General features: G+C 37.4%; 1 protein-coding gene across 3 annotated transcripts in view; it reads right to left on the bottom strand.

Annotated features, from left to right (window-relative positions):
- INPP4B (inositol polyphosphate-4-phosphatase type II B) overlaps positions 1-20,780 on the bottom strand; it is a 920,894-nt gene that overhangs the window by 468,855 nt on the left and 431,259 nt on the right. For all 3 annotated transcript variants that reach the window (XM_027866808.1, XM_027866807.1, XM_027866809.1), the window contains exons 5-6: positions 14,670-14,899; positions 9,900-9,944 (exon numbers count right to left, since the gene is read on the bottom strand). In XM_027866808.1, coding sequence (XP_027722609.1) covers positions 9,900-9,944; positions 14,670-14,760 — 136 coding nt within the window. In that variant the 5' untranslated portion in view covers positions 14,761-14,899. The remainder of the gene's footprint in view (positions 1-9,899; positions 9,945-14,669; positions 14,900-20,780) is intronic.

Below are 20,780 nucleotides of genomic sequence, written 5' to 3' on the forward strand. Positions count from 1 at the left end.
GGAAGGACATTAAACAGAAGGTAAATACAAAATATACATTAAAATTATTCTAAAAAATTGTTTTCTTCAAGAAATACAACTGGAACTATCACACTTGGACTCTAGTATAGCTATCTTTGATGCGTCTAAAAGGGAAATAGAAATTATCCTCATGGTAACAAAGACAGCAAAAGAGTAACTTGATTGGACCAATTTTACTTGAAGTAAATCTATACTAAAGATAGCACAATTTTTAGGGAAATGACATATTGACCTGTACCAGTTAAGAGAGGGAGGATATGGGTTATATGAAAAAATATTCCATGTGATCAAAAAAAATCCCCATGAGGTGTCCAAAAGAATATCCAAAACTATCAATATATATGCCTATTCTCTCATTTCTACAAAATCTTTAGGAAATTTATGTATACACAAATCAAGGATAACCTTGATAAGAATTTTAGTAGAGAATAAGCTGGCTTTGACAGGCAACATTCAACAATTGATCACATCTTCACCATTTTGTATTAACTGAAGGAAAAAATATAAGACTCACTGTGCTTGTTTGTTGATTATTAAAAATAAAATTTAATCTACTAGACCAAATATCCCATTTTCTTTTCCATTCATTTGTCAAAATCATTTGAGGTTTCTTGAAAGATTCCACAATATAAATCACTATTCAAGGACACCCAGATCTCTTTGATCATAAGTATCAGGTAAGGCTTTAAGCATGGATATGTAAGCTCCCCAAAGAGATTTGTCACTATGATGAAGGTGAGTCTGTACACAGTAATTCTGAAGATTTCTTTGACTGATGAAGTCTTATAAATTTTCCTATTTGTGGATGACATTGTACTGAATCTTTTGTTGCTGTTTAGTCATTTCTGACTTTTTGCAATCCCATATAGACCATAGCATGCCAGGCCCTTCTATCTTCCACTATCTCTTGAAGTCTGTTCAAGCTCATATTTGCTGGTTCTGTAACATTATCTATCCATCTCATCTTGTGCTGTTCTCTTTTCCTTTTGCCTTCAATCTTTCCCAACATCAGGGTCTTTTCTAATGAATCCTGTCTTCTTATTATGTGGTCAAAGTATTTAAGCTTCAGTATTTTATTATGAATAGTGAATATCCAGTGAATAGTATGAATTAATTTCTTTAAGTATTGACTGATTTGATCTCCTTGCTGTCCAAGGGATTCTCAAAACTCTTCTCTAGGACTATAAGTCAAAAGTGTCAATTCTGCAGCAATCAGCTTTCCTCATAGTCCAACTCTTACAGCCATACATTGCTACTGGAAAAACCACAGCTTTGACTATAAACTGTATCAGCAAGGTGATGTCTTTGCTTTTTAAAATGCTGTCCAGGTTTGTCACAGCTTTCCTTCCCAGAAACAAGTATCCTTTGATTCCATGGTTGTAGTCACTATCCATGGTGATCTTTGAGCCCAAGAACATAAAATCTGACACTCCTTCCATTTCTTCTCCAGTTTGCCAGTTGCCAAGATCTTAAGTTTTTTGTTTTTGTTTTTCATGTTAAGCTTAAGCCAGTTTTTATACTTTCCTCTTTCACCCTCATCAAAAGCCTTCTTAATTCTTCACTTTCTGCCATCAGAGTAATATCATCTTCATGTCTGAGATTGTTGGTATTTCACCTGGCAATCTTAATTCTATCTTTGATGCATCCAGCCTGACATTCTGTATGATATACTTTGCATATAAGTTAAATAAATAAGGTGACAATATACAGCCTTGTCATACTCCTTTCCCAATCTTAAGCCAATTAGTTGTTCCATATTCAGTTCTAACTGTTGCTTCTTGGTCTGCATACAGGTTCCTCAGGAGATAATTAAAATGATCTAGTACTCCTACATCTTTGAGGATTTGCCACATTTTGTCGTGATCCACACAGCCAAAGGCTTTAGTGTAGTGAATAAATCAGAAATAGATTTTTTTTCTAGAACTCCCTTGCTTTCTCCATAATCCAGTGATTGTTGGCAATTTGGTCTCTAGTTCTTCTGCTTCTTTGAAAACCAGCCTGCTCTTCTGGTAATTCTCAGTTCATATACTGTTGAAGCCTAGTTAGCAGAATCTTAAGAATAACCTTGCTGGCATGTGAAATCAGTACAATTATTTAGTAATTTGAACATTCTTTGGCATTGCCCTACTTTAGGATTGGGACACAAACTGATCTATTCCAATCTGGTGGCCACTGTTGAATTTTCAAAATTTGCTGGCATATTGAATGCAGCACTATAACAGTATTATCTTTTAGGATTTTAAATAGTTCAGCTGTAATTTTGTCATCTCTACTAGCCTTATTTTTAGCAATGCTTCCTAAGTTGACTTCCTAAGTTGACTTCATTCTCTGGGATGTCTGGCTCTAGATCAGTAACCACACCATCGTGATTATCAATAGTGTTAAGATCTTTTTTTATCATTCTTTCATGAATTCTTGACACCTCTTCTTAATCACTTCTACTTCTGTTAAGCCCTTATTCTATCAAGCCCCAAAACATTGCAGAGTCACCTGGAAAAGATCTGTAATTACTCAAAGCAGTTTAATCTTTCCATCCACACAGAAAAGGTCAAGTTATTTAAAATGTCATTGCCCAGATTATAACATGCATTTGGATGGAATACAGAGCTTAACCATCAATAGCAGGGACATATCTGGGACAGGCAGTACAGAAGCACAAGTTAGGCTCAGGGTTAAAAAAGAAGAGGAAAGTGGGGAAGATTTTCTTTGGGATATTGTAAAACTCCTTTGATTAACCCAATTCCTATGAAAGCAAAGGCCTATCTTTTTAATACTAATATTCTACCAGTGTTGGTGTATAGTGGTAAAATATGGAATACAATTTTTCTCCTAAGAATTCAAAATTAAAATCACACAGAGGAAAATATAAAGGTGCATGGTAGATAAGAGCAGGCTCAGTGCATCACTAATAAGGAACTTGAAAAAAGAATAGCAGTCAGAGAAGTCATTAAGGAATTATATGAAAGGAAGAAAAGACATGCTAGCCACATGGTAAAGGTAAGGGATAACAGATGAAGAGTCAAAGTTCTCCACTGGCATGCTTCAATATCACGAGAAATGGAGGAAGTAGGCCTCCAGCAAATGAGATAGACTCCCTCTGGCAGACTTATGAGGAGACATGGGTAGGAGTCATATAGGATGGGAAGGCATGGATGTTGGTATCATAGGAAAAAAAATTGATAAATTAATTCACAGATCCACTTGAGCATTATAAAGAATTTGACAACACTGTACCACAATGTCCTTAGATATACACACGTAAAGAGTAGAAAATTGTGAACTAATATTTATCCTATCACCTGAGAAAATGAGTTCCCAACTGGCTAGGACATTCTTTTCCATGAGTTTCCTGATTTCATTAATGGTAAATAAAGGAAAGTACATTTCCTAGTCTGGTGGAAGTCATGGAAATGTGGAATCTTATTTAGAAGTCCCAATGGTACATCTCTTCCCTTTTTGTCCATGATCAAGTGTTGTGGAAATAAGCATCTGACTGTGGATGTACTTCCATAAGATGCCTTAGAAAGGAGGAATGAGCTGGGATAGAATGACTAGTCAACATCTGCATGGATGCATGACACAAAAACATTTCTTTAACATAAGAATCAGTTTCTCTTTTATTCTTCCATTCTATTTTCTTTCTCCCTCACTTGATCAGATTTTAATTCAAATAAAATCCTTTATAGTTCCAAATCCAGCCTCAGACACTATTAGTTATGTGACCCTGGGTAAGTCACTTAACCTGTTTCCCTCAGTTTCCTCAACTTGTAAAAATTGTAATAGCACCTACCTTACAGGGTTGTTGTGAGGATCAAATGAAATATTATTTGTAAAGCACTTAGCCCAGTGTCTGGAACATATTAGGTTCTATATCAATACTCATTTCCCTTCCTCTCCCCGACTACTCTCCAGACTTATGCTCTTTTGCAGGAACCTTCTCCTCTCCAAACCCTTTTCAGGTTCTTTTTATGTACTGTCTTCCCCCTATTTAGAATGTAAGCTCCTTGAGAGCGGGAACTACTTTTTTTTCTGCTTGTATTTGTCTTTTCATGTTTAGCAAAGTGCCTAGAACATAGTAAGTGCTTGTTGGTTTGAAAATGGATCAAACATTTAATAAATGCTTGCTGTTTTGAAAATTAATCAAAACTTGCTAGTTTTGGGCAGGGCGGAGAGGGCTCTAGCAGCTAGGAAGCAATCAGGAAAGACTTCCTATAGAATTTGGTTCTTGAATTGAATATTAAAAGAAACTAGGGATTCTGAGAAACAGAGGTGAGGATAGAGAGCATTCCAGGCATTGAAGACAGCCAAGGCAAAGGTATGGAGATGGGAAATGGTGTGTCATAGGTGCAGAACAGCAAGTAAACCAGTATTATTGGACCACAAAGTACATGGAAGGGAATAATGCCTAAGGAGACTATAAAAATAAGAAAGGACCAACTAGTGAAAACCTGTAAATGCCAGAGAAATACATATTTGATGGAATAGAAAAAAAAGATTTTTTAAGCTTCTACTTCATATAAAGCCCTATGCTAAGTGCTGAGGATAAATTAAAAAATCAAGACAGGCCCTGACCTCAAGAAGTTCATGTTTTAATTGGAGGAGACAACACATAGAGGAGGGTTCATGTTCATGTTCATATTCAGTTCATGGTAGATGAAAAAGTCAAAGATTAGTATCTTTGGCAGAGAAAAGAGCAGGGTGGATGGGAAGGCCTCAGGGACTTTGAGGAATAATGGCAGAGCAGATGGGCCCCTACACCAAGATGATAGTAGATTCAAAGTGTTCTGGAATACCTCGAGCAGAGGGAGGGATGTGGTAGTTAGCATTTAGCTGATAATGGGTATCCGGTGCTTGATGGCAATGGGGAAATTGAATGATGAAGGTTGATTGTGGAAGAGTAATATGATTTATGTCTAATGTATCTTATGTTACCTGCTATACAGATACCATTTATTTGGAAATGACTATTATTCTTATTTTTGACAATGATGATGATAATGATGTGTAGACAGACAGATGCCAAATCCATGAAATATTTTGACCTGCAAATCATGTGATGTTCAGTTCATATAGCATGTGTTCAATAAATACTAGCTCAATAATTAACTGCCTCTGGTACATAACAAACTAATAACAACAACAATAATAGCTAATAATTATAATAATGCCTACTATGTGCCAGACACTATGCTAAACACTTTATAATAGTATATATATATATATGTATATAATATTATCTCATTTGATCCTCACAAATCTGTGAGGTAGGTGCTATTTCTATCCATTTTACAGATGAAGATACAGAGGCAAAAAGAGGTAAAGTGACTTGCCTGAGGTCACACAGCTAGTGAATATCTGTGGCTAGATTTGAGGTCTCCCTAACTTCAGGCCCGATATTCTATCCACTGTACCACCTAGTTGCCAAAAACTAACCGTTATATTGGTATAAGCAAATTTAACATACTAACATACCTTGCTTAGCATAAGTTCACTTAATTGAATTCCAAACTTCAAACCTTCACGAGGCAGCCTGATGTGATAGGAAGAATATTAGACTGACAGACTAGAGACCTGAGTTCCAGTCCTAGCTCTGTTTCTTACTCTCTGTGGTCTTGGTGAAGGTGCTTGACCTCTCTGAGCCTCAGTTTCCTCATTTGTCCAATGGAGAAACCTCAACACTCATTTCTTTAAGGGGCAACTAGGTGGTGCAGCGTTTAGAGTGCCAGGCCTGGAGTCAGAAGACTCATCTTCCTGAGTTCAAATCTGGCTTCAGACACTTATAACTGTGTGACCCTGGGCAAGTCACTTATTCCTGTTTGCCTCAGTTTCCTCATCTGTAAAATGAACTGGAGAAGGAAAAGTTAAACCACTCCAGTACCTTTGCCAAGAAAACCCTAAATGGGGTAAGAAAGAGTCAGACAGGACTGAACAACACCAAATCTTTTTTTTAAAGCCACAATGCTTAGGATAACCATGGGTAAAGTGATTTAACTACCTTCCCAAATCAATAAATTAATCAATCAGGATTTACTAAGAAACATCCTGTTCTGAAGCCTCACTTTGGCTTGGAGGTGACCCTGGGCTCTCAAAGGCTAAACCAGTGAAACACAAACTTTGGCAATACCCTAACAAACTGAAGAGACTTTGAGCACGGGCCCAAGAATGGGCTGTATCTCTGTCATTCAAAAACTAGGCTGAGTTTGAGGAGTCTCATTATCAGGTCTGCCAAAAAGTGATCAGACTTTAGCCATAACAACTCACACAGTGCCTGCTACATTGCAGGTGCTCAATAAATGCACCTTCAATCTAAGTTCCTTGAGGGCAATGACTGATTTTTGCCTGTATGTTTGTATTCTCAGTGTCTACTACATTGTCTGACACATAATAGGTACTGTAAAATGCTTGCTGATTCATTGGATTGGATTGAAAATCATCTATTTAGGGAGAGAAGGGTGGTGCTCTGGCTCCATGGAGAGAGTGCAAACACAAGTGAAACAACATTAAATATGAAGCAATATACACAAGTACATATATCCTTCTAGTGTGAGCATAAAATAAGGCTGCTACTTATGTAAATCATAAATATTTGTTTGGAGGACAAATTTTTAAGTCATATCATAGAAAGCACAAAAGAACCACTGAATACTTCCTCAAAGAAGCTCTATTAATTCCAAAGATAATAGTAGTAGTAGTAGTGGTGGTGGTAGTGGTGGTGGTGGTGGTGGTAGCAGTAACATTTATATCAAATTTTTAAGATTTGTAAAGTACTTTCCACATATCTCATTTGATCTTCTCAACAATCTGTGACATGCTATGGCCCCCCATTTTACTGATGAGGAAACTGAAGGATGGAGAGGTTTTAGTGACTTGCCTAGAAACACACAATTGGTAAGTATCTAAGGCAAGATGTGAACTCAGGACTTCCAGAATCAAAGATCATCATTGTATCTATTAAGCTATATCTCTAAATGCCTTCAAGGTAACATAGGAAAAACATGTATGTGGTAAAATGCTCTTGAAATGGAGCAAATGATAGTTAGAAGTGAGTTTCTCAGTCAGCTTCAGCCTTCTGCAGACAGCGCTTCTCCATCACATTTTTCCAGATAGAACCCTGAATAACTTTGAAGAATATGGGCACCCTTCTTAAACAACAGCTTCTCTGAGCTGTGAATGGTGTGCAATTATATTCATCCACAAACAAAATCTGGATTATCTTGTGCTTTTTTAATTATTTCTTGCAGTGGGAAAATGAAAGTGCTATCAGCAAACCCAAAAGACTTCAGTGAATGAAATCAGGAAGTAATAGTGTAATGCAATTAATGTTGGCAAGTGTGAGAAATATGGGGGGAGGGGACTTCTGTGAATAAACTCAGAGCTTGAATAAAACCTTATCAAACCAAAGGAATGAGTGTATTCTTTAAAAACATAATAAATTTTCCTAATAATTTGTTTCTACATCACCAACATTTCTCCTTGTTTCTCACCCTTACCTCTCCCAAAATCCAACCCAGACAACAAATGATATTTTTAAAAAAAGGAAGATAAATCAATCAACAAAAATGATCATTATTTCAAAAAGTCTAAAAATACATCCAATGTTGCCCTACTGAGGACCTCCCATCTCTACAAAGGAGTAGGGTAGAGGTGTCTTCTCATATTTCTTCCTTGGGGAAAAAAATGGGTGAACTATTCTTGTTCTTGGTAATTTGGTAATTGAATAATCACCTCAGCCACTGAAATAAAGAATGTGATATGTGCATTAATAGAATCATTTCTGTGATGTCTAATCATTTAAAAGGGTCTGATCACATGAAATACAGTAGGAGTTGAAGAATAGTCAACACAAAGTGAAATGCATATTTATTCATGTGTGCCATGGGATTTTTTATGATTTAGAAATCCTTGGAATTAGAGCTGCTAGGGATCTTTGAGGTAATCCAGTCCTAATCCTTTCATTTTATAAATGAGGAAACTGAGGGTCAGAAAAGTAAAGTGATCTGTCCAAGTGGGTACCAGAACCCCATCTTCTGACTTCCAGATCAATCAGTAGTCTTTCTGACCAAAGTCACAGAAGTATTCAAATCATTCTGGCCTTAAGTAGAATGTAAGCTTTTGAGGCCAGCAACTGCCTTTTCTTTTTAATTTCCTTCCTGAAGATATAGCAGAGTGCCTTTAAATATAGCAGGCTCTTAATAAATTCCTGAAAGATTTAAATACTTTGCCAAGTATATAACTATTTTAATGTATTTTTAAAAAAAACTTAAAGCTTTAAGTATAAAAATGTCATGGCCTAAAAACCCTCATTTTTTTCCCTTCATCATACCCTATAGCATTGGAAAAATTGAAAAGTCATCATTATGAATTTTTATGAAAAATAAAATATGTATATATAGTATAATAATATAAATTATTATAGGTATAATTAGGTATAAATTATATGGCAAATTTCAAAGATAGGAGCAGTCATCTCATTTGGGAGTTTGCTTAGCTTTCTAAAAAAGTGAGAGTTAAGAATCTGAAGTTTTTGATATGGAAATAACACCATACCAAATGAAGATATCTTCTGGGTTCAAAAGTAGAAATCCCTAAAGATGCCAAGGCCAATTTCCTCAGCAATCACTGCATATCAATCAGACAATGATATTTCTAGACCAGTGGCTCTGTGAAACTTAACTGTTCTTGAAACCTTAAATGAATTTCCAGTTACAAGTACTGATAAGAAGAGGGAAAAACTTCTCAAAACCTCAGTTTTCTAATTTGTAAATTATAACAACAACTTGTGATTTCAAGTTTGTAAAGCACTTTAAAAATATTATTCATTTGATCCTCACAACCCTGGGAGGGAGGGTGCTATAATTATTCCCATAAAGTTAAGTTTTATGGGAATAATAATGCAATATTATAATGAGGAAACTGAGACAGACAGGTTAAATGACTTGCCCAAGGTCACATAACTGGTAAGCATCTGAATTTGAACTCAGGTCTTCCTGACTCCAGATGCAGAGCACTATTTGCCTCAAGAGGCTGTCATGAGGGCCAAAGGAAAAAAATCTTTTTGAAAGTGTTTGACGGAAACCTAGTAGAACACTATTACATTAGCAAATCTTCCTCATTAGTTTGTTGTTGTTGTTGTTGTTGTTGTTTTACTTTCAGTACCATGGAGAGAAGACAAACCTCGATTTAAACCTTGCCTGGATTCTTCACTTGAGGTGTACATGTGCCTAGTTTCAGTGGATAATTGCTAAGCTGTAAATGTGGATAACTAAGCTGTATTTACATTCCTTTGAAACTTATAGGACAAAAATGAAGAAACTTTCATCCACAGCTCTACCTGGTTCCCACTCCTCCATAAAAGGTACCCCTTGTTTTCCTCCCACACCCCCAGCTTTTCACCTTCCTTTTGTGCATGTCTTCCCCCATTAGATTTTAAAACTCTTTGAGGGCAGGAACTGTCTCTTTTTCCTTATGTATCCCCAACACTTAGTATAGTGCCTGACACTTAATAAATGTTTATTAAATCGAACTGAATTGAAAATACCTACCAGTAGAATCCCTGCCAGATTCTAGCCAGGACCCCCACTGAAATTCTATAGCCAATACTAGATCATGCAAAATACTACTCAGTCTTAGATTCAAGGTCTAGATGGAAGAGGGGAAGTGGGAGAGAAAGGGATCAGGACATTATTCTCCGTGAACAAAATGCTAACTCATCCTCCAGCCCAAGAACTAAAGACTCATATGCATTAATGTCCCAATACAGTGATAGATACAGTGAGTGAGATATTCCCATCTACTGCAAACAAATTGTGTTCAAAGTATTGGAAGTTCTTGACATTTTGGATATAATTAAAAATGAAAATCAAAATAAAGTTGCTTACCAAGGCTGAATTCCAGCTTAGGCTCATTTGCACTCTTCTGAATACCTACAAATAAAAGATGTTAATAAGTTCATCAAAAAGATATAATTCCTCATTTTGTGTCTACTTTAACTCATAGAATTATGAAGTAATATTGGCGGCAGTGGTGGTGGTGGTGGTGGTAAGTAGTAGTAATGACATTTATATAGCGCTTTAAGGTTTATAAAATACATATATAAATATCTTACTTGATCTTCATACTAACCCTGTATGGAAGGTGCTATTATTACCCCCTTTGAAGAGATGAGGAGACTGAGGCAAACATAGACTAAGGGACTTTCCAGGGTCACATAGATAGTCTGAAGCAAGATTCCAGTCCAAGTCTTCCCAACTTCAAGTCCGGGTCTCTACTCCTTATATCACACTCCCTCTATCTCATTTTCATTTGTCTACAAGATGTAAAGTAAACCTACACACTGGCAATGATAATCTTTTAAGAACAAATGAGTCCAATATATTTATTACTGCAAAGATCTAGCAATCCAGAACTGCCAATGCCTACTTTTCCACTTGACAGACATGCAAGCCATTGAAAATTGGACTGGCCACTTCTTCCAGCAATGCCTGAAATTTCTACACAGAACTGATAATATAACTGACTCATCAAGGACTTGCTGTTTTATCAATACTCCTTCTACCAATGATAGTTCCTTTATATCTTTGTAGATGATCAACTTTGTCAGTTGTAGCCAAAGAATTTCATGACACAATGGCTGACCTTTTTTTTTTCTGATAAACTTCTCCCATAGGAATAGCTAGTTTTTATGTATTACTTTAAGGTTTAAAAAGTGCTTTATAAATTTCCCATTTTATTTTCATGATTATTATCCCCATTGTGCAGATGGGGAAACTGAGGCAGGCAGCAGGTAAGTGACTCTCCCAAGGTCAGACCACTGGTGAGTATTTTTGGCTGGATTTGAACTCAGATCTTTCTGTCCCCATGTTTAGCACTTCATCTCCTGTGTCATCTAGATGCCTCTCCATATAAAGGGTTTATTTCAGTCGCCTTGGAGGGTTTTTTGTTTGTTTGTTTTGAACTGTTTTCCAGGCAACCAAAGTATTATTACAAGACCCTATTTATTTCCCAGATAGGGTTGAATTTTTATTAATTAGACTGTGTAGATTATTTAGGGGGAGGGTAGGAAACTGAGTATTCATTATGGGGAGAGACTAAAAATATTGGGTGATTCATGGGTAAAGGGAATGAGTACATAGTGGTGTCATAGAAATATTGCTGGAACTGGAGTCAGAGAACCTGAATTTAAATTCAGGTTTCACCTCCTTACTAAGGCTAGTGTGACCTGGGGCAACTCATTTAACCCCTCTGGGCATCAGTTTATTTATCAGTAAAATCAGAGGTTGAACTAGATGGCTGGCCTCAAAGATCCCTAAAAATCTAATGTGACATGGTTCCTGGACAGTCATGATGGTAATAGGGAATGAAGAACAAGTTAAAGAATTCAATCTGGACTCCAAAGCTCTGGGTTCAAATACTTACTCAACTACACATCACTTATGTGATGTGAGCTTGGCAAGTCACTTATTCTGTGCCTTAGTTTCTTCATCTGTAAAATATAGACAAATGGACTAAATAATTTTCAGGGCCCCTAAACCCTATGATCCCACAGTTCTATAATCTATATGGTCAGTTACTATTCCTTTAAAGAAGCAAAGACTGATGTGGATAAATGAATTTATCCATCAGATTAGTTTCTAATGATCCATTTTCTTTTAACTTCATGGGGGAAAAATGACGTAACCAAATACAGTCAGAAACATTTCTATATTATTAAAAACAACAACAAATCCTGTTTGCTATTTAAAGGAGTTAAAATTTTTCATGGTTATTATCATTTTTAAATAAAATTCCAATATAAACAAGGACAAACTAAAAATGCCAATACAAGGTGTGTTTGTGTGAACTCTAATCATCTGAATTTTTCCAAAGCTTATTATAACTACTGTATTAACTCAGCTCTAAGCCCTGACAACTCTAACCACAAAAATGAATTTAAAGATTTGTGGATGATGTAAACTGAATATTTAGGTATCCATTTGTCAGTGCCAAATGATGAAGCAATAGAAATCCTCGGGATTTTTTTTTAAGGATAATACAATTCATACTCAAAGAGTGTAACTCAAGACCCTGGTATCTTAAGCATGAGAGAAACACTCTGTTCTCCAAAATATATTAATCACTTGTATAATAAAGAGAACAATTCTAGGGCTCAGATGGTAAGCTGGGCCAAACCTCTAAGCCTGGCAGGCCTATTTATAGCTCTATGGTGCTTTATGCTGGGCTCCAGGTGCAGCCTAAAGGTTCAGATAGTGTTGTGTTTCAGATACTTTTAAATTAATTGCCTTTAGATTTTTAAAAAGAAGAAAACCTTGAAGGAAATAGAACTAAAATAATAACATACACACTGCCTGCAACTATGTGATGTAGACAACATTAATCAGCAACAAAACTCAGGTCAAATACAATGGAGAGCATTGGTACTAATATGTTAAAGTGAAAACAGACAGCTTTTCTTTCTTTGAACAAATATTAAGTTGTAAAAAGCCAGGGTTGCATGAACTGTCTATTATAAATACTTTTTTAGGCCAGTAGTGTTGAAACTGAAATAGAAATGGAATCACTAAACAATATTTAAGGAACCCAAATTGTTGATTTAGAAAATCACAAATTAACATCATCTATGTTTTGTTACATTTTTATTTATTTTGGTAAATATTTCCCAATTATTTTTAATCTGGTTCTGGCACACTAGGGAGTATTGAGGACCACGCTGGCCTGTGTTTCGCACTTCTGTTTTACATTATATTGTTCAGAGCCTTGACCAGCAATTTTGTCCGCCTACTCCATTGCAGGGCAATGTGCCTAGGTTAAGCATCAGAAAATGCACCCTCTCACTTAAATCCAATTCCCTTGCACAACATGGCATCACCTCCCTGATGTCATGGTCCTCTTGGAGAATGAAAGGCAAATCAGAATAAAAACAACAACAACAATTTTGGTCTCAAAAGAGAAATTCAGTATGAGAGAGCAAAGAATCTTTGACACCGTCCTCCATAGGAGGTTACTTTCCTGAAGGCAGGATGGGGTGAGATCCTGGAGGAAATCACCTTGGGGCATGACCATGGCGTGAGTGAGGCAAAGAGCAGACCAAGTTAATGTGCTGCCTGATGTCTTCCTACTTTAATCATTCTTGCCAAGAGCTCATCTTGGCTGCTTGCAGCTGCAGTCGGGGGTAAGGACTATCAATAACCTATGAAAATCAGTGAAAGCTCTAGTTACAGTTCTAGTTTCCATTTACTCCTTTTGCAACTATAACTTGTGAGTGACTTGTATGGGTAGTTGTTTAGATTTGTCTATCTAAAAATAAATTTTATCAACAATATTTTAAATTGCTAAGTGGCCAGTGGATAGGCACAGTTTTTTGGTTTGTTTGTTTGTTTGTTCTTTTAAGCTATTGGGGTTAAGTGACTTGCCCAAGGTCACACAGCTAGTAAGTGTCAAGTGTTTGGTCTGAGGTCAGCTTTGAACTCAGGTCTTCCTGACTTCAGCGCTAGTGCTCTATCCACTGCGCCACCTAGCTGCCCCCTGTTTTGTTTTTTTGTTTTTTAATGGAAGATTTGTAAACTCTCAGAAATCAAGTCAGCCTTTGCTCCAAATCCCTAGAGGTGAAAAACAAATTAAAACCAACCTGAATTTTATTGAAACAGTCAATGTGGAAGGGACTGCTGGAAGATAGGGATACTTATACACTGTAGGTGGAGCTATTACTTGGCAGTATGGGTTCTGGAGAGCAGGAAAACTCCAATGCATTCTAATGACCAATCTTATTTTCAGAAACCTGATGAGGGAACACCTCTCCCTATTGCAGATTCTGGGTCTCTGTCAGGTCTACATGAATATTTTTTTCCATTAGAAGAATGTATTCAGTTAGAGGGGATAGTCATAGGGGAAATGAGTCTGATATAAAAACAAAAGGCATGAACAAACTTATTAAAAGAAAACAAAAATAATTGCCAAATTAAAAGCAATAACATTTTGAGAGACACTGAGTAAGTGCTAACCGAGACACAGACAAAAAGAAATTATCTACCAGTTTGAGGGTTGTTTCCTTTCTTTCTTTTCCTCTTTGCTGTTTGTGCAGGCAATCAAAACTTTATTATGTGACCATGCCCCAGCTACCTGGGGATAACTTTTCATCCAACTGCTTGGGTAGGCAATTTTAGCATGAGGAAAGATGATGGAAGGAGAGCTTGAAGATTTCGGGGAGAGATTGTGAATATTATGCGAGTCATAAGAAAAAGGACCTATATCCTATATGTGTGACTTTGGTGGTAGTGGTAGCTTTTGGTTGGTTGTTTCTTTTTGTTATGGTCCTGGTATTTCCCACTACCCATTTTACCACTTTAGTTCCCACAATACATGAAAGCAGATAGTTTCAAAAGTTCCAGGTGTAGTACCCCGCATTTCACCTTAATTGTATAAATGAGGGTGCCCATTTTTTTTCCACTAGAGGATGAGAAAAACAAAGTCTTACATCTACACAATTGGTCACAGGATAAACAATTCAATCATTTGTCATTAAACTAATAATAAAAGAATATTTATAAGAAAAAAACTAACTATATAAAATGATTCATTGATTCTCTCTGCTTTTGTCTGAATTCTGTCATTCCAATGGCAAAAGCAATAGTGAGGCCAGTCAATATACTTACTTGTGAACTGGAGTTCTCCCAAATCATTTGCCTGGACTGTTTGAAGAAAATGCTGCCCTTCCTCTGCTGTTTTTTCCTCCTTGATTTCCATGGCAAACTGTCTCAGGGACGTATTTCTATTTCTTTAAATTTCCAAGTTTCACAGCCCAAGTGAAAGTGCCCAGGATTTCCAGATTAGCGTTGCTGGGGTCTCTGGGTACAGATGCAGGCCTCCTCAATGATGATCTGCACTGAGAACATAGTAACAGGCAGTGAGGATCCCAGATACTTCCCAGCCTGTTGCAGAGTATGCATAGGGTTGGATGTTCTAGGTGGCATCTACCCTCATGAGCCTTCCCTGTCACAGTGTCCCACTCACCAACCCAACAGTCTTGCACAATCCACTGCCTTTCACTGCTGATGGAATACGTGGCAACGCTCAGTTCAATCTCTCTAGCTGCTCCCCAAGCAATTAACATGTTGCAAAACTAGAGAGTGGAATTATCAAAACTGAAATGTGAAATCCTTTTCCTATAGCACAGATTCTACAGCTCAGCAGGCAGCTATCAAGGCTGCTAACTTAAACATGAATTCGATTTAGCAGTAACCCCAGACAGCAGCCTGACAAAGGCACCAGTGGGATTCACTAAGGTGAGTGTGTCTATCATTCCTTCTATTAGAACTGTCCTTTACGCTCAGGTTCTCATTTCTCCTTGCCAGAGCACTGCTCATCAAAGTGCAGAGATAATTTCCTGTGACATTGCTCCTCCATGAGGAATCAGCAGATTGTGTGTGGGAGCTTCTGACTCCTTACTAACCACAGGGTCTGGTGCTCTTCTGCTAGTCTTACTGTTTAACGATCAGCCTTTAGAGTCAGGAGGACTATAAGCATACATATATGCACATATGAATATACATTCACATATACACGTGTGTGTATGTATGTATATATGCTTAACTGTGACTGTGTGAAAGCGCATAAATACACAAATATTTATACACGTGTGTGTGTACATACATATGCATTTATATGTTCATACCATTAGATTATAGGCTCCTTGAGGGTAAGGACTGTCTTTTGCCTCTTTCTGAATCTCCAACACTTAGCATGGTACCTGGCATATAGTAGGTGCTTAATAGATGTTTGTTTGATTCACTGATTGATATAAATAAATATATGTAAAGCTGGAACTCCTAAGGAGATACAAGTAGAAGCAAAATCTAATGCTTTTGATTAGTATTAGCACAGGATAGAAAATTCCAGACATTCAAGATCCTAAGAGACATTCAGCTTCACTAGTTACGAATTCATTTTGACATGTAGTATAGTATACATAAATAAGAAGGAACTAGGGGGAAAAAATCAATGTTGTTTTAAAAAAAGTTAGCAATTGAATTGAAATACACAAAAATCTTTAAATATTCCCTCTCCCACTTTCCCTTTTAACTCAGTGGGCAGGAGTCTGACTTCATCTTCAATATGGATAGAATTTAGATCATAACAAATCATCAGCATCACTCCTCATTGTCCTTAACAAGAAGACCTTCAAGTGGAGTTGAATTACATTTTTTTTTAAGTTCACTTGGGACAAATTAAACCCAGAAAACACTTAAAACTTCAACCAATAATGTAATCAAATTGGAGATCAATATATGTTGTGAGTTGATGCAAGAATAGTTTCTGAGGGAGAGGGCAGTTCTACCACCAGCTAAAGAAATCATGAACTTGAGTAGAAAATCAGTGGGTTTTTTTTTTTTTTTACCCTTTAGGCACTTATTCATTGCCTCTGAAAAGAGCAGGAAATACAAATACTGAGCAACATTCTCCCAAAAGCCTACAGAAGGCCACGTGGTATAGCAGAAAAAGTGTTGGACCTAAGAGTTAGAAAATGTGAGTATGAATCCGGATTCTCATACTTAGGAGCTGTATGGCCTTGGTCAAATAGCATAACCTTTCTGGGCCTTAGTTTCCTCATGTGAAAAATGAAGATTTTGGACTTGCACTGTGTTCAGCAGGCAATTATTAAAGGTTTGCAAAACAGAACTGCATTAACTGGATGATCACAAGGGTAGGTCTAACAATGCAGTGCTTCATTGGTATGTTCCTTCATGTGACAAATATTTAAGCATCAACTAGGTATAAGTCATTGTGATGATATACAGCACACAAGGACATATCACACCAACTTTTGTAATCAAATAGCTTACAGTCAAAAAGGAGGAAACCATATTTACACAGATTATTTATATATAAGCAAACTCCTACTCAGTAAAGTGTACTTATTTCTTGGGGGTGCAGTGGTGTGGAGGTCGAAAGCAGCATTCACGCAGAACTGAAAAAATGGCCATGCTCCTATTTTCACAGATATAACAAAACAATAAAACACTACTTTGTTCCAAAAGACGTGATCTCTCCTCTGTAGAAGAGGACATTCAACGGCATAAAGCCAATGGCACAAAACCAAGAGAAAAGAGTTATTGCTTGGCATTGTTAAAAAAAAAAAAAATTCCACAGTGTGCCTCTGATGAATTGCAGGAAAAAAACAAAATCCTTTAAGCCAACACTTGACATATTTACTGAAAGCTAAGCAAGTGTTCTCTAGCTTTGTGTTGATGCCATTTTGTGACTGCTCAGTAGGACAGCAAGTCTTACAAATAAGTAAAAGAATTTACCAAAACAGAGAAATATATTTTCTCCAGTGCTTCTTCTTTCTCTTATAGAAGGTACACCAGTTAAGAGGGGAAAACACAAAGTAAAATTGGCTTCTACCTAACCTTACATATTTAGGCCTTGGTCCATTGATGGTTAAGGAAAAATTCAGCTTCCTGGAAACGTTTGACTAACAAAACGGCAAATTATAGTATAGTGTCTGTGGATAGACAGATACTAGGAGGGGAAGTTGAGGAAAGAGCCAGACTTATCTTAAGACTTGCCTCAGCCTACCCAATGATTGTCCTTGGTATCTTCAAATGCTGACACATTTCAGTCCTCCCTTTGGTCAGAATTTCCTTTTCCCCAATTTTGCTAATCTTTCTCCCCTTTATACAAATTGCTTAAGGAGTGGCTCATTCTCACACAATGGCTTTGATTGTTTCAAATTGGTGTACTGGCCAGTTTATACTCAGTTCTGATTGATTAAATGGGTCAGAAAGTACTCTCATCTAGATAAGGCACTAGAGTTAAATTCTAGTGGTTTCAGCCTCGCCCTTACATTCTTTTAAGATAAAGAACAAGAAACAAAACTCTATTAAATAAATAAAATGCACTAGTGAGAAAATAGATTTATTTTACCATGGCTAATTAGGATAAAAAGAAGGGTAAAGAAGAAAGGGAAAAAAATGTAAAGAGAGAAGCTGACAAAACCCAAATCAGACTTTTGCCGTCCAGAGGTTGGAGACATTCCAAGATGCCAAATCATTTCAGGGAAATCTTAAAGGAAATCAGATGCCCAAAGTCAAGGCATGTATAGGCAGTTTCTAGGTAGAGACAAAATCCATTAGGAGGTGAGTTTTAAGGAAGTGGTGTAGGTGAAATGTCTCAGAAATCCTTGCTCCCTACCCTTTCCAGGAAAATTGACTATCAACCACAAAAATGTTCCACAAAATTCTATACTGCTCTCCATCATATTCTGCCAGAGTTTTTTATATCAATCAACAAACAATTTAAGTTTCATGGACAATGCAGTCCTGTAGGAGAAAGACCCTGAGACATCACCCCAAGAGAAGGGTGGGGGAGAGGCCATGAGGCACCAGCTCCCTTGCATGGAGATGTTAGGGCATCGTGAGGTCACTGCTCAACAGTCTGTTGCCACTAGTGGTGGAGCTGAGGGAGAGGATGGTGGAATGGTAGTCTATGGAAGGACTCACCTGGTTCAAGAAGAGGGCTGTCTGCTACCTTCCTACTTTAATGAATCATTCTTGCCAACTAAGTTCTATGCTCAGTCATTTCTGTAACACTGCAGAGGCTGTCAGTTGCTCTATATTTCAGTGTCCTAGAGGCGAAGCCAAGAGGGCAGAGTGAAAGCAGTGACTTGCTCGAGCTCTCAACCAAACCTCTCCAAATACCTATAAAAAATGGCTCTAAACAAATTCTAAAGCAGTAGAACCCACAAAAAGACAGAGTGAAACAAATTTCCAGCCCCAGGCAACCTGGATGGTTGATCAGAAAGATATATCGCGCCAGGTGAGTAGAGGAGCGCAGTTCAGCATGGGCATACAGGCTGCAGCAAACCTGGAGCAGGCCTCAGAGGACTGAATTGTGGGCAGCTGTGGCAGTTTCCAGACTTCTCAACCCATGAACACCCAAGACAACTTAGAAGGTCAATAGGAAAAGTCTATGACTGTGGTGAGAGAGAAGCTCTGTCCCAGCCCCAGGCCCCATGCACAGCCCCAGGGCAGCAGCTGCTTCCAGAGCTTCCAGCCCACTGACAGAGAGGGAATTGAATGGCTGATAAGAGGGGGATTGCAGGGATCTCTCTACTGGTGCAGGATTCTCTTGCTTTGCCCATGTTTGGATCTGGGTCACAGTTCTGAGGCGCAGTCCTGAGGTGAGGAGGAGCACTGGCATGGTGGAGCTTGTAGTGGCAGTGGAGAGAGAATCCTCCTCACAGTTCCAAGGCAGAAAAGAGTGCTTGTGGTCACTCATAAACCAGAGAACAGGCCAGGAAAGGAATAAACACCTCGCCCCTTATCATATCACCTTGGAAGAACTGAAAATTTATAGGTCCCTAGAGGTATCACTGAAAACAGCTGTATACCCCCAAAGCTTGGGATAGCACATTCTCCACATTGGAAGCAGACCTCTACCTTGATAAAGAGTTTATAACTCAAGTAATTGGCTGGGATCATGAGCAAACTTCACAAAAAGTGTCGGACCATAGAATCTTTTTTTGGTAACAAAGAAGATCAAAACATACAACCAGAAGAAGACAACAAAGTCAAAGCCCCTACAACCAAAGCCTCCAAGAAAAACATGAATCAGTCCCAGGCCTTGGAAGAGTTCAAAAGGGATTTTGAGAAGCAAGTAAGAGAAGCAGAGGAAAAACTGAGAGTGATGCAAGAAAATCATGAAAAACAAGTCAACAGCTTACTAAAGAAGACCCAAAAAAATACTGAAGAAAATAACACCTTAAAAAATAGCCTAACCCAAATGACAAAAGAGGGCCAAAAAGCCAGTGAGGAGAAGAATGCCCTAAAAAGCAAAATTGGCCAAATAGAAAAGGAAGTCCAAAAACTTACAGAAGAAAATACTTCCTTAAAAATTAGAATAAAACAATTGGAAGTTACTGACTTTATGAGAAATCAAGACACTGTAAAACAAATCCAAAAGAATGAAAAATTAGAAAACAATGTGAAATATCTCATTGGAAAAACAACTGACCTGGAAAATAGATCCAGGAGAGATAATTGGACTACCTGAAAGCCATGATCAAAAAAAAAAAAAAAGAGCCTAGACATCATCTTTCAAGAAATTATCAAAGAAAACTTCCCTGATATTTTAGAACCAGAGGGCAAAATAGAAATTGAAAGAATCCACCAATCTCTTCCTGAAAGAGATCCCCAAAGGAAAACTCCTAGGAACATTGTAGTCAAATTCCAGAGTTCCCAGGTCAAGGAGAAAATATTGCAAGCAGCCAGAAAGAAACAATTCCAGTATTGTGGAAACACAATCAGGATAACACAAGATTTAGCAGCTTCTACATTAAGGGACTGCAGGGCATAGAATATAATATTACGGAGTGCAAAGGAGATAGGATTACAACAAAGAATCATCTCCCAGCAAAACTGAGTATAATCCTTCAGGGGGAAAAATGGTCATTCAGTGAAATAGATGACTTTCAAGCATTCTTGATGAAAAGACCAGAACTAAATAGAAAATTTGATTTTCAAATACAAGACTCAAGTGGAACATGAAGAGGTAAACAGGAAAGAGAAATCATAAGAGACTTATTAAGGTTGAACTATTTATATTTCTGCGTGGAAAGATGATATTTGTAACTCATGAGACCTTTGTCAGTTTTAGGGTAGTTGGAGGGAAAAAATTATATGTATGTATATAGAGATAGAGATAGAGATAGATAGATAGATAGATAGATAGATAGATAGATAGATAGATAGATAGATAGATAGATA

Source organism: Vombatus ursinus, unplaced genomic scaffold (assembly GCF_900497805.2).
Source record: "Vombatus ursinus unplaced genomic scaffold, bare-nosed wombat genome assembly UNPS02014784.1, whole genome shotgun sequence".
Lineage (NCBI taxonomy): Eukaryota > Metazoa > Chordata > Mammalia > Diprotodontia > Vombatidae > Vombatus > Vombatus ursinus.